The 13,523-nt window shown below is 34.5% G+C and overlaps 1 protein-coding gene and 1 pseudogene across 1 annotated transcript; one reads left to right on the top strand and one right to left on the bottom strand.

Moving 5' to 3' along the window:
* Positions 1-1,561: 1,561 nt before the first annotated feature.
* Positions 1,562-9,265, bottom strand: LOC135596392 (sugar transport protein MST6-like; annotated as a pseudogene).
* A 2,547-nt stretch (positions 9,266-11,812) lies between these two features.
* Positions 11,813-13,061, top strand: LOC103970467 (ethylene-responsive transcription factor ERF071-like). The gene is made up of 2 exons (XM_009384249.3): positions 11,813-12,213; positions 12,300-13,061. Exons 1-2 carry the CDS (start codon positions 12,069-12,071, stop codon positions 12,848-12,850), a joined length of 696 nt encoding a protein of 231 aa, XP_009382524.2. The 5' UTR covers positions 11,813-12,068; the 3' UTR covers positions 12,851-13,061.
* The last annotated feature ends 462 nt before the right edge of the window (positions 13,062-13,523 follow it).

Here is a 13,523-nt window from a genome sequence, read left to right on the forward strand (position 1 = left end):
TTAAGCCTTTTAATTTTGTTAATAATACTTATGAAAATCTAATTATTTTTCTTATGTATACCTTTCTTTAATATAAATATATACGTGATATATGTTGGTAGAGTTTCTGGAATTTCTGGGAGTGAAATTTTAGTTCATGGACCAAATGTCACCAATGTTTTCTTGACTAGTTTGTTAATTTAACATTAGAAGTTTAATTAGCATTGTGAGTTGTAACAAGAGACTTTGAGATTGAGAGAGATGTGATGAAAATGAACTTTTAATTTTTCTTGTGAATTTTAAATTTCTTTGTTCAATTTATATTCATTTTTTTAGTCGGTAGAAGTAAGATTCCATCACTTTGAATATATAATCTCCTACATTATTATTAAAGGTAGATAAAGAGAAGATGAGATGTTCAATTTATATTCATGTTCTTGTTGTCTCTTTTAGGTTTCGAGTGCTAGTGATGGAGAGAAGAAAGACTAAAAATCAAAAGAAAAACTTCGGAGATTAACAAGCGAAAAACTTCAGGTAGATTCCATAACTTTGAATGTAACATTTAATGTAGTTTAGTAAATCTCTGTCTATATTCATTGAAAAAATCATATTTTTTAATATATAAGATCAAATATAATATTCTTGAGGTCTGACTCCCCTTTATATCTCTTACATAAATTTTTCTCTCAATTCTTTTTGGAAATCAGCAATCAATCAAAGTGTCTTAACTCTTTCTCTCATTAAGGCCAAACTCAAGATGTGTATTTATAGGAATAAACCATAATTTATCAAGGAGTTTTAATTTAATTAAAACTCTATCAATTAATTTAAATATAATTAAAATTTCTAAAAATATTTACCAATCTTAACTTTTTCGATGTTTTTATGTACATTTCATTTTGATAAAACTTTGCTATGAATAAGATGTGATGAAAACAAATCATATGTACATAAATGTGGTAAGGGTGTGTGCAACATATCAATTCTTGTATCTCCAATTAAAGCACTCGCATATGTCCCATTGTGAATTGGTCATCCATCTCGTCTTCCTTCCTTTGCCAATCCATGACACAATGGTGACGACCTACACTTTGCTTTTGCCTATATCCACGTTTCCAACATGGACATCCTCATCGGCGATAGACTTGTTCCAGAACCAATGCTTCTCCCACAGTAGCATCGTCTCTTCGATCGGCACGTTCTTCGTCTCGGCGAGAAGAAAGCAATGAATAGCGTGATGACCTGAACCCATCCCCCGAAAAAGTAGAAGAGGCCGAACTTCAAGTGGCAGAGTGCCGTCAGGAACACTTGAGCGATGATTAATGTGAAGAGCATGTTGTACGAGACTGTGATGCTCTGGCCTGCCGATCGGACTTCCAAGGGAAAGATCTCACTGGGCACCAGCTAGCCAAGAAGAGGACGATGAGGCTCGCTTGTGTCTTCGACAGGTTGCTTTCTTGAATTTGAGTGTAATCAGGGTGCCTACAATCAACTACAACAAGAAAGATGGCTCGCTTAAGCGCAGCAGATAAGAACAGAGCAATGGCAGTTAAAAGATTTATGGATCTTCTTCTATATGTTACTACTGTGCACTCAGCAATATTTGTGTGGTCGTTAGCTGTAATAGCTGACTAATGAACATTCGTGCACCGCCCTGCAGAAAGAGTCGGCGCCTTCCCGACTTATCCACGGTCGCGATGGAGACAAAAAGGTGGCGAAGACGTTGACGAGGCCACTGATCGCAGCGGACATGAGGGAGGGAGGCATTATCGCCGAAGCCGATGGTCTCGAACGACACCGGGGCATAGAACATGATGACGGTAATGCCAGTGAGTTGCTGGAAGAAGGGGACGAGGACGGCCACGGTGAGCTGAGGCCTATACTTCCTCTGCATTGTGTTGCTCCAAGGGTGCTCGATCGTCTTCGACTCCTCGCTGCCCGCAACCATGTCCTTGTACTCCTCGTCGATGTCATCGGTGCCACGGATCCTTCGGAGCATAGCCTTGGCCTTCTGGTTGTGCCTACGCTCGACGAGGGAGTTGGGAGTGTCAGGGAGGAGCAACGAGCCTATGGTGGTGATGGCGGCCGGCACAGCGGCGAGGGCCAAGCTGACACGCCACCCCCAACCTTCCTCGATCTTAGCAGTAGCAAAGTTGATGAGGCTGGCGGTGTTAAAAGTTCAAATATATTTTTGAAGACCTTAAATTATTATCTTATTTTTTTTTAATTAGATTGATTAAATAAAATTATAAGGATAAGACATTTAAATTATATTTTATATCTATAAATATATGATATCTATATGTACAGATTCATTCAAGTGTTAAGTAAGTATTCAGTCTCGAGGTCTAAGAATAATTTAAGATCTCTATAAAAAAAATTTTTGTTGAAAAGTTCAATATAATATTTTTTTCATCATGGTTTATTCTTCTTCTATTTAACTTGATCTTAGACTAATGGTACCTTGTTACTATTATTTGAGAAAGGACTGTACTTTGAATGTGATCTCTCTTTTTTTTTTTTTAATATGATAACAGAATCATATTTCAAGATAATCTATATTTCATGATAACAGAATATATTTCAAGATCTTCTTGATGAAAAAGATAACCTTTTCGATTATAGATTATTATAGTTGCATTAGTGGATTTGATATTAAACTTTTCAATCAGTCTAACTATAAAATATAAAAGATTTATTTATAATAATATCATATAGGGGAAGATCTATGGGATGAAGGAGACGCCATGAAGAGATAGAGGTCATTAAATGAAAAAACTAAATATATATTAAAAATCTATTTCTCATGATCGTTTTGAATATGTTATTAGTTGTAAATCAGTTTAAGTGATTTGGATCACTCTTGATACATTCAAAAAAAAAAGAAAAGATGGCTTTAGTATTTGAAGAATGATTTGATAAATACTATCCAAGCTGATATATCAATTTCTCAATATTTTTTGAAGATTAAAAATTTATGTTCAAATGTATTACTCTTAGATCTAGATGAGCCTATTTCTAATACACAAATAAAATATTATATTATTCATGGTATTCGAAAAAATATGTTTCTTATGTTACATCTATTCAATGATAAGTTCAACAATCATCCTTAGTAGAGTAAAAAAATCTTCTTACTTCTTAGTAATTTATAACTTGTAAAATGACGAAAGTTTCTACTTTAAGAGGAGATACAAATACCTTTTTTATAAATAAAAAAGATAATAATAAAGATAAAGAGACAAATGATGATGCTAATAACAAGCCAGTCTTCTTCGAACAATGGTGCATATCGAAAGAAATCAAGTATTATAGATATGACATGTTAGGTCATATCAAGAAAAATTATCGTGTCAAGATTAAAGGAGAAAATATTACAAATAAAGAAGATTGTTTCAATACTATTGGGACAAATATTTTATGACTAAAACTACTAATACCATGACATCTATCAACTTCGAGCATCACTAGATATTTGATTTAGGATATGGTCATCATCTTATTGGTGATGATACCAATGCATCAATCATCATCAATACGAAGGTAATGAAGTAATTATCACGGCATACAATACTATTCACCAAGTGAAAACAAAAGGTATCGTCATAACATTAGATAAAGATAATATTCTATTAGTGTATCATGTTTTAGGTATAAAGAAAAATCTCTTCTTTGTTATAAATACAATTGATGCTAAAAATTATGCTCTTTTTGGTCCTAATTAAGTCATGTTTCTTCACAACATAAAAAAATTAAATGCGGATATAGTATATACTAGTAGAAGGGTCAAATATTTATATATTTTATTGCATGGTGCATCAATATGGCATGCTAGACTTGTCATATAAGTTTTCTCAAATTAAAGATTATAATGTAGAAAAGTCTAGTTAATGATCTTTCTAATCTTACTACTTTTAATAATAAAGTTTGTAAAGATTGTCAATATGGCAAAACATATAGGCAACATTTTGATAGATCACTTTCAATATGTAAATTTTCCTTAAGAGTTTATTAGTAGCTATCTAATGGGCTCAACTCAAACACTATCTTGTCTAGGTTCTTATTATATACTTCTCTTTGTTGATGATTTTACAATGTTCACTGGAGACTATTTTGTGAAGGAAAAGTTAAAATTTTATTCAAAATTTTAAGAGTTCAAATTAACAGTTGAAAGTATTCTTAAAAGGAAAATTAAAAGATTATGCATCGATAATGACAAAAAGTTCACTTATAATAGTTTCTTCTTATTTTACAAAGAGTATGACATCAAAAGAGAATTTACAAGTACAGATACACTATAACAAATGGTGTGGTACAATAGACTATTCAACATCTCTTAGAAACTTATAAGTATTGACTTCATGTAAAAAAATTATCCAAAGTCTTATAAGCAGAAGGTATAACATATATAAGTTATATTATTAATCGAACTCTCCTTAGTCTAATCAATTTAAAGTCTCCATATGAGCTTATGTTTGGTGAGAAACCAAATATTAGTTATTTCCTAATATTTGGTTCTCTATGCTATGTTTAAATTCTAGATTCAAAGAGAAGCAAGCTTGATACTAATGCCAAGAAATTCATCTTTATTAGCTATGATGAAATGAAGAATAGTTGAAAATATATTGATCCACAAACATATAAGTATGCGGTATCTCGATATATTGTGTTTGATGAAGTTTCTTCTTATTATCCTCCACAAATAGTTTTTTTGAAAAATATCAATCACAAAAATGGAAGTGGTATGAGTTCAAAATCTATGGTTGAGTTTCATTTATCATTTAATACTTGTATAAATTTTGGTTTATCTTCTTCCACATCTGCATCTACTCCTATTATTTTTTCATCACCAATGGTAGAGCAAAGTGATAGAGAGAGTAATAATATTCATTAAGAAGAACTTTCGATATTAAGAAGATAAAAAAGAACAATTGTCAAACTAGCATATTATAGAGATAGAGATAATATAAGTATATGTGACTATTTCTTTTCTGAACCAATTGATGATCTTGAGCTTACATATTTTGATGAAGCTGAAGGTGTTAAGAAATGGGAGGATACATGAATGAAGAAATGATGGTTCTCCAAAAATGAAACTTGGGATCTTGTGCCAAAACCTACAAATAAATATCTAATTACTTACAAATAAATTATAAGATGAAATATAAGTCAAATGAAAGTATAGATCAGATAAGACCTTATCCAGTAAGGTTTTCTAAAAAACATGAAGAAGAATATGATGAAATCTTTTGTCATATGGTAAAAATGTCGGATAGTGATTGCTTTAGTAACAAATCTTAGATTGAAGCTTTGGTAATTTTATACGAAGAATGCATTCCTACATCATGAATTTGACAAAGACATTCATATGAAATAACTATCGGGATATACTTCTATTTCTAAATCAAATCTCTATCCAAAGAATCATTTGAAGATTTTTAAAACAAGTTGGGATTTATCTCCAAAAATATACTTTAAGGGAGAATGTTAAAAGTTATATTGTTTGAAAAATCTTAAATTATTATCTTATCTTTTAAATAAGTTGATTCAATAAAATTATAAGGATAAGGGACTCTTAGTTTAAATTATATTTCACACCTATAAATAGATGGCATCTATATGTGTAGATTCATCCAACCTCAAGTATTTAGGCTTATAAGATTAAGGTCCAAGAATAATTCAAGAGCTCTGTAATTTTTTTTTTTGAAAAGTTCAATATAGTTTTTCTTTTCCGTCTTGATTTTTTCTCCTTCTATTTGATTTAATCTTGGACTAATAGTACTTTGTTATTACTACTTGAAAAATGACTACACTTATATGTTATCTCCCATATTCTTCATGGGTGGCAACGATGCCGATGGTGATCATATGTCAAAAGGTAATATCGAGCATTTCACTAAGCTTGTGGGTGCCATCTAAGAGAGATAAATGGACATCGACTATGCTCAAATTATATTATATTATATTGTTTGAGGCTACATAATTTCTTGTCGACGACGACAACAACAACGATATGACATGTTATATTAGAACATGTAGAGCGAGTTTACTTGGTTTGCAAATCCAACACCCACATCGAGGAAATAGCCAAGGATTAGCATCAAAGTACTGTCAACGACACTATTGATAATTGCTTCAGCAACAAACATGGACCACTTCCTCTCGAAAACCCTCGAAACTGTGGCCACTAAGAAAGACGATAATGTGAAAAAAATGAAGAGACCATCTGTAAGTATAATTCTTTCTTAAATAATAGTAATACGATACTACTTGCCTAAGATCAAACCAAATAGAAAAAAAAAGAAACTAAGTTGAAAAAAATTATATTGAACTTTTCGAAAAGAAAAACTCTTATAGAGACCTTGAACTATTTTTGGACTTTAGTTCTATAGATTTGAATATTTGAGATTTGGTTAGATGTATACGTATAGATACCATCTATTTATAGGTGTGAAATATAATGATAGATCAATACATGTAGATGTCATCTATTTATAGGTGTGAAATATAATTTAAACCAAGAGTACCTTATTATTACAATTCTATTTAATCATCTTATTTTAAAAATAAGATAATAGTTTAAGATCTTCAAAAAGATATATTTTAACCTTTAATACTTTCCCGTATACTTTTAAATATAAGTCTTAACTTACTTTAAAAATCTTCAAAAGAGAGATTTGGTTTGAAAATAGAAGTATACCCGGTTGTTCCATATGAATATCTTTATCAATTTTACAAATAGGAATGCATTCTTCATATCAAGTTACCAAAGCTTCGATCTAAGATTCGCTACAAGAGTAATTATTATCCTAATAGATGTATCTTGATCACATGACAAAAGGTTTTATCATAGTTTTCTTCATATTATTAAAAAAAAAATCCTATTACAAAAAGTCTTGTCTTATAAAAATCTATATTTTCATTTGACTTACGTTTAATCTTATAGATCCATTTGCAAGTAATTAGATCAACATTTGTAAGCTTAGCATAAGATCACAAATTTTACTTTTTTGAAGAACTTTTATTTCTTTCATCCTCCCACTCCTTAATTCCTTTAGTTCAGAAAATAAATAATAACATATACTTATATTGTCTTTATCTCTATAACATGTTAGTTTAATAATTATTCTTTTTGATCTTTTCAATATTGAAATTTTCTTTTCATAAACATCAGTACTCTCCCTATCACTTTTCTTCATCATTGGTGATGAAAAAAAAATAGAAGTAGATATAAAAGAAGAAGAGTAAAAATTTATAAAAACATTAGATGATAAAAGAAGACTCAACCATAGGTTTTGAATATATATGACTTTCATTATTGTACTTGATATTTTAAAAAAAAAACTATATGTAGAAGATAATAAGAAGAAACTTCATCAAATATAATATCTTGAGATATCATGTATCTATGTATTTGTGAATCCACATAATTTTAATTTTTCTTTCTTTCATTGTAATTAATAAAAATATATTTCTTGAACTTAACATTAAACTTATCTGAGTTTGATATATAAATATAATATAAAAAATAAATATTTTAAAATATTTAATATTTGATTTCTCAAGAAACATGTGCTCGTAGTGAGAACACTGTCATTTGCATACTACCATCTTAGCTTCTCGAACTTATCCCTTTTTCTTTAATTTTTATCTCTATGTTTTCGGACGAAACAGTGGTCGACCGCTGGCGATAGGACAACCGTGTCTGCGACCGATTCCCACGCAATGTTTCGCTGTGAGAAGCTTTGGAGTTGGAGATTTTAAGCTCCTCTTCTTTAAAGACACAGCTAATGTTTTGTCATTTTTCTTGTCTTTTGTTGCTAATTAATTAGATAAATTGACAGAATAAGAGACGCCCATCTTATTGTACATTTAGCAAAATGGGTTCTCAGCTAAACATCCGTATGATAATTCATCAGTAAAACTTATTAGTAGCTAACAAATTGTTGACACACGCTATTGTTTATTAAAAATCAACCATTATGTTCATATTGATAATAGATAGATTTTCTCTGATAATAAAAAGATTTCCTCAACTGTATAGTAGATAAGATTTTCTCATGCAGTTCAGAAAATTTCTTTAAAGAAATCTTCTCTTTCACCGTGTATAAATAGACTACTAATTGATATGTACTTTTCTCTTTACCTTTACGATTTAATTTTTCATTTTCTCATTTTATCACATATCACACCGGTTCGAATTATTTAACGACACGCTTTTCTTCATGAAATTTGCTTTTCTTCACTAAATATATGTATTATCTTAAGATCATAAAAAATAATAATAGATAATACAACCTTAAAATCTTCCAAGGAGATGGAGAATTTCTATGAAGAATGTCGATCAACAATTTAGAATTAGTTTATGTTTCAGTCAAGTCTGTCACGATCATTAAGAAACTTACAAGGAAGAAGAGCATAAGAAGCATCAGCCCTTTTTTAACAGCAAAACTAATACCCATCGCATTTGTGATCACGAGCACGAGCAAAATGAATTTTAATTCATCCCTATTCAGATCTTTCCCAATTAACAGGAAATGAGAAAAGTCCAACATGTGAAATAGAGGGAGATGGACAAATTTTCGGTTCTATCTCATATACTTGATAATATCTAGATTACATTTAACTCAAAAGGATCCTCATATTTGAAAACCTTTTTTTATACGTTTAATAAGCAATGCACAAACCAAATGATGCAAGAATATTCGTGCGTCAAATTATACTACCATTTGACTGGAGGACATTTGATTCTGATAATTTTTAAAATTACACTGGTTTGGGTAAAAAAAAAAAATTTGTCATCCAAAAAATAAAAAGATAAATTTCTCTCAAAAGTCTCCGATTTTTAACTTTTCTTGGGTAATGATCCCTTTTTGGTATATTTTTGGGTCACGCCTCTTATTTTTTAAAAGATAAGATTACTCATAGCCTCTGTCTTATCAATGGTCATCTTCACCCCTTATAGTCACTATTGTCATGCCTTTGTCCATAACCTTCACCTTTGCACTCATTTACTACCTCCACCCTAGTTCGTCATTGTCATCACATCCTTGTTTGTAGCCTCCACCCTTGTACTCATTTGTCACCTTTATTCTAGTTCGTCACTCTTGTCCTCGTTTGTCATGCCCCTCACCTCACAGTCTTTGTGACTCGTCTGTTGCTACCACGATGGTGGCTAAGGTAGGCAATCTCTTGGGAAGGTGACCAATTGTGGCTTAGGTTTTTTCACGTCATTCACTAGGCATGGTGCTCACCTGCTACAGCAGGTAATAGGCAAAGATCCCATGATTAAATTCAGGGTTACGATCCATAATGAAGTCAGAGAGGAGGGCAGGGTGTTAGCATTTAATCTCAAAGGCAAACAAGGTGCAAAAGTATCGAAATCATTCATCAAGCTCCAATATGAGTTTACCTAGAGTGTATGAAGTGAAGTTACTCCAATACTCGGTTAGAACTGACCTAATCTAGCCAAAAAGTTTTGGTATAATAGGAGAGGACCACTATAAAATATTATGTGATGATTACATTAGTTAACCTCAAATGACTTTGTGTTTAAATGTGTCGTGCTATTAGTGAGAAACATTCTTTAATATATTTGATGATAAGACTTATATGTCAGAACTTTCATTTGTGAATGAATCAATTACTAGTTTAACTGAAAAGGGTTTTGATAATTTATCTTAAGCACTATCATTGTGCCTTTGTCCGTAGTCTCCGCTCTTGTACTTGCTTGTCATCTCCATCCTAGGTCGTTATTATCGTTGCATCTTTATTTATAGCTTCCACCCTAGTTCGTCCACTTTTGCCCCTCGTTTATTGTGGCTAAGGTAGGCAATATCTTAGGAGGGTGACCAATGATAGCTTGGGTTTGTTCTAAGTCATTTGCCATCGTTGATGGCATGGTGCTGCATCCCCATCTAGTAATAAGGTAAAGATCTCATGATTAAATTTATGATTAGGTTCCATGATGAAATCGAGAGAGAAGAGCGAGATTTAGCATTTGATCTCAAAGGTGGACGACGTGAGGATGTGTCAAGACCGTTCATCAAGCTCCAATACAAGCTTACCTAGAGTGTATGAAGTGAAATTACTCTTACTCTCAATTAGAATTGACCCGGTGAAAAATTTTTAGTATAATAGGAGAGGACTACTATAAAATATTATGTGATGATTATATTAGTTTACTTTAAACAACTTTATGTCTAAATATCATTGTGCTATTAGTGAGAAATATTCCTTAATATATTCGATAATAAGACTTATGTGCCAATCCTTTGACAATTTATCGCAAGATCGAATCCCGGTTTCATCATTTTAAGAAAACACCCTCATTTGTCTACTGTGGTGTGTGCCTATCGTAAGCGCTTCATTCAGCTTCAACTTAGTATATTCTTAGTGTCATTACCACATTAATTATTGTTATATGCATCATGTCAAATGCTTCATCAACAATCAAAATCGACTTGTACTCTAAGCAAAGCAAACAATTCATGACAATACTTGTGGACTTGTACAGTTCACACTCTTTTGCTTTATCCATCAATTATAGTGTGGCAGCACTTTTTATAAAAGAAATATTTATATAGAAATAACATTTAACTATGAAAGTTGGTGAGGCAGCTGAACCTCTCAGTCCGCTATTATAATACTCTTTTCTCTGTTTGATGGATAGGTTTGCCATCTCAAATATACATGATTGGATTTGCATCAATGGAAATAAATTTCATGCGTAACATATGTATATGTATATGATTCTTTTGACGAAATGCATAGTTCCATACTATACATATTCAAATTTTATGTTTTAGATTGAGACATTTAATTTCATATGATAAATCACAACCTGTTTCCCAAACTAATATGTTGTCTTGCGGTCGTCAAGAATTTAATTGCAAGAGAAAATTTTGATTTCGTGTTCGTTGTTCTTCCTCGATGTGATAAACATATTATTCATATTATTTGCTTGGTTACCATTGTTTGGGTGACTTTTCATAAAATTTCTTTTCAGACTTTTCTCGAAAAGTGTTTCTAATTATCATTCTTTCCATTTGATATCATTATTTCTTGTAATATCATAAATATCTCTTATCGTCGTCATCCGTCAACTTATTGTCTTTCGTGTGATCACTTTCGTCCTATCATAATCATTTTCATCCCACTATCAAACTCCACTGTGATTTTATTTTATTTTTCTGTTTCTTTTCTCTTCACCTAAGATTATATAGACCATATAAAGGTGATGCAATTTCACGATAAGACAAAGGTGACAATGGCAGGTGAAAGCAACAAAGGAGTGATGGGGCCTTATGAAGGGGATGAATACTCGTATGATAGGGTAGAGCGAAGGCGATCATATTGAGGTGTCCGAGCACAATGGGGTGGAGGTGATGAGGTTATGTGCAGGATTTTATGGTAGGATGAAAACGATAACGAAAAATGTTTAGAATATTATATAAGGAAATTACTGTGACAGTGTCCAATGAGCAAAATCCCTTGCGATGTACGAGCAAAGTCACATGCGATGTACGACTCTTCTCAGCCAGCCTCTTTGGTCTAAAAGAAGTGCTCAAAATCTAGGAAAAGATCTAAAGAAGTCCTAGAAACGGCGGCGGAAGATTCTATGTGCGGTTGGTTCGGCGCCGTCGGTGTCGCGCTCGGGATCCCAGTGGAGATGAACATATAGATTAGTTTGTTGAGGTTGTCATCAGCTAAGGAAGGAAGATGGATAGCTTATTATAAAATGGCAGGCTTGGGTGGAAAGATCGTTCAAAGTCGTGCTCTGTACACTGGTCAACAGCCCAGATCGCCACTTAAACTGGTCCACGCGCAATCTAACCATTCAATGCAATCCTTCGTTTCGCCAGTAGCGCCGCCATCAGCGCGTCCATGTCTCGTATATAAGTAGACCCCCAACCACGGCCTCTTCTCCTCTGTCTATTGCTTTACTCTGCATTCATCTACTCTCCTTTCCTATCGTTCACGAAGGCAGCGGCCTTATTCCTTCTTTCGACACTCGTTCCCTTCTCATAAAATTCCATCTTCCAAGCAAGCTAAGTAGGAAAAGCATAGCAGCCAGCCGAACAGCAAAGATGTGTGGAGGTGCCATAATCTCCGACTTCATCCCTTCCCGCAACCACCAGCACCGCCGCCGCCCTAACCCTGACAACCTCCTCTCCGCGTCTGACCTCTGGCCCAACTCCGACGCACCCCTCCATGTCCCTGCTCAGGACAAAGGTTCTCTCTCTCTCTCTCTCTCTCTCTCTCTCTCTCTCATTGTTGTATGAAAGGAGGCGTCTTGATGGCGTCTTTTGCTAGCGCAGTGCCTCGGAAGCGGGAGAGGAAGAACCTGTTCAGGGGGATACGGCAGCGACCCTGGGGGAAGTGGGCAGCGGAGATCCGCGACCCCGTGAAGGGCGTCCGCGTCTGGCTCGGCACCTTCGCCACAGCCGAGGAGGCCGCCCGCGCCTACGACCGCGAGGCCCGTCGCATCCGCGGCAAGAAAGCCAAGGTCAACTTCCCCAACGAGGTACAGCCCGGCGAGGTCGACCAGTCCGTCCCCTGTAACCTCGCCCGCACTTCCATGGAACCCAAGCTGGAAAAATTCCCCGCCTTGGCGGACGGCGGCGACGCCGAGGTGAGGAGGCTGTCGGAGGAGCTCATGGCTTACGAGTGCTACATGAACTTCTTCGGGATCCCGTACATGGAGGGCGGTTCTGCCGCCGAAGCATCGTTAGCGCCGGACAAGGAACCAGAGGCGGCGCAGGTGGGGATCACAGGGAGTGCAACGGAAGTGTGTAACCCGCCGGTCTCCTCGGGCATGGAGATGCTTTGGAGCTTTGAGGACATTCTGCCAACATCATATGGTCCGTAATATATGATTGCTGTCATCTCTTCAAGCGCTGTGTTGTACATTTCATCATCTCTGAGGTTTGTCGTGGTTCTTCCGAGTCGGGAAGAGTAGGATTTCAGGATACTGTTCCTGCTCTGTTGGTTGATCTGTTGTTGCTTTTGTGTTAGAGACTCTTCCATGTGATCTTTCATTATTCCCAAGTCAAGGAATTGCTGCATTCTGTTTCGCTCTACCTCTATGGATACATGCAGTTCGAATGAACACCAAAAACTCACCATCATTCTGATAGAAGGTTGAACTGCTTCTCGCATCAAAAGCCTAATTAGCGTTCAATGCAACTGCATGAGAAGCAGGGACAAAGGTAGGTAAATAAAGTAGAACAATGGCAGCAGCTGGAAGAGATTCACAATCATAATTGATCAGAATTCCTTTTCTATATTTAAAATATGGTCTTGTGGCATCATCATTCTCAATGTATTTTTCATACGGTAGATTGATCTGAATGCTTTTAGCATTTGGACTGGTAAAGTTGCGGTCGTTTTAATTCCATGCTCGTCTCTAAATTGAGATTTCGCAGCTTTTTGGACAAGAACATAATAGTCTAGCGGAGAAGTTGACCATTCCTGTGCTGCCAGAAACTGGAAGCACATCATTTCAACGAGCTAAGACTGCCCCCACTTTGTCATCGCTTGTT

This window comes from Musa acuminata, chromosome BXJ1-11, assembly GCF_036884655.1.
Source record: "Musa acuminata AAA Group cultivar baxijiao chromosome BXJ1-11, Cavendish_Baxijiao_AAA, whole genome shotgun sequence".
Classification (NCBI taxonomy): domain Eukaryota; kingdom Viridiplantae; phylum Streptophyta; class Magnoliopsida; order Zingiberales; family Musaceae; genus Musa; species Musa acuminata.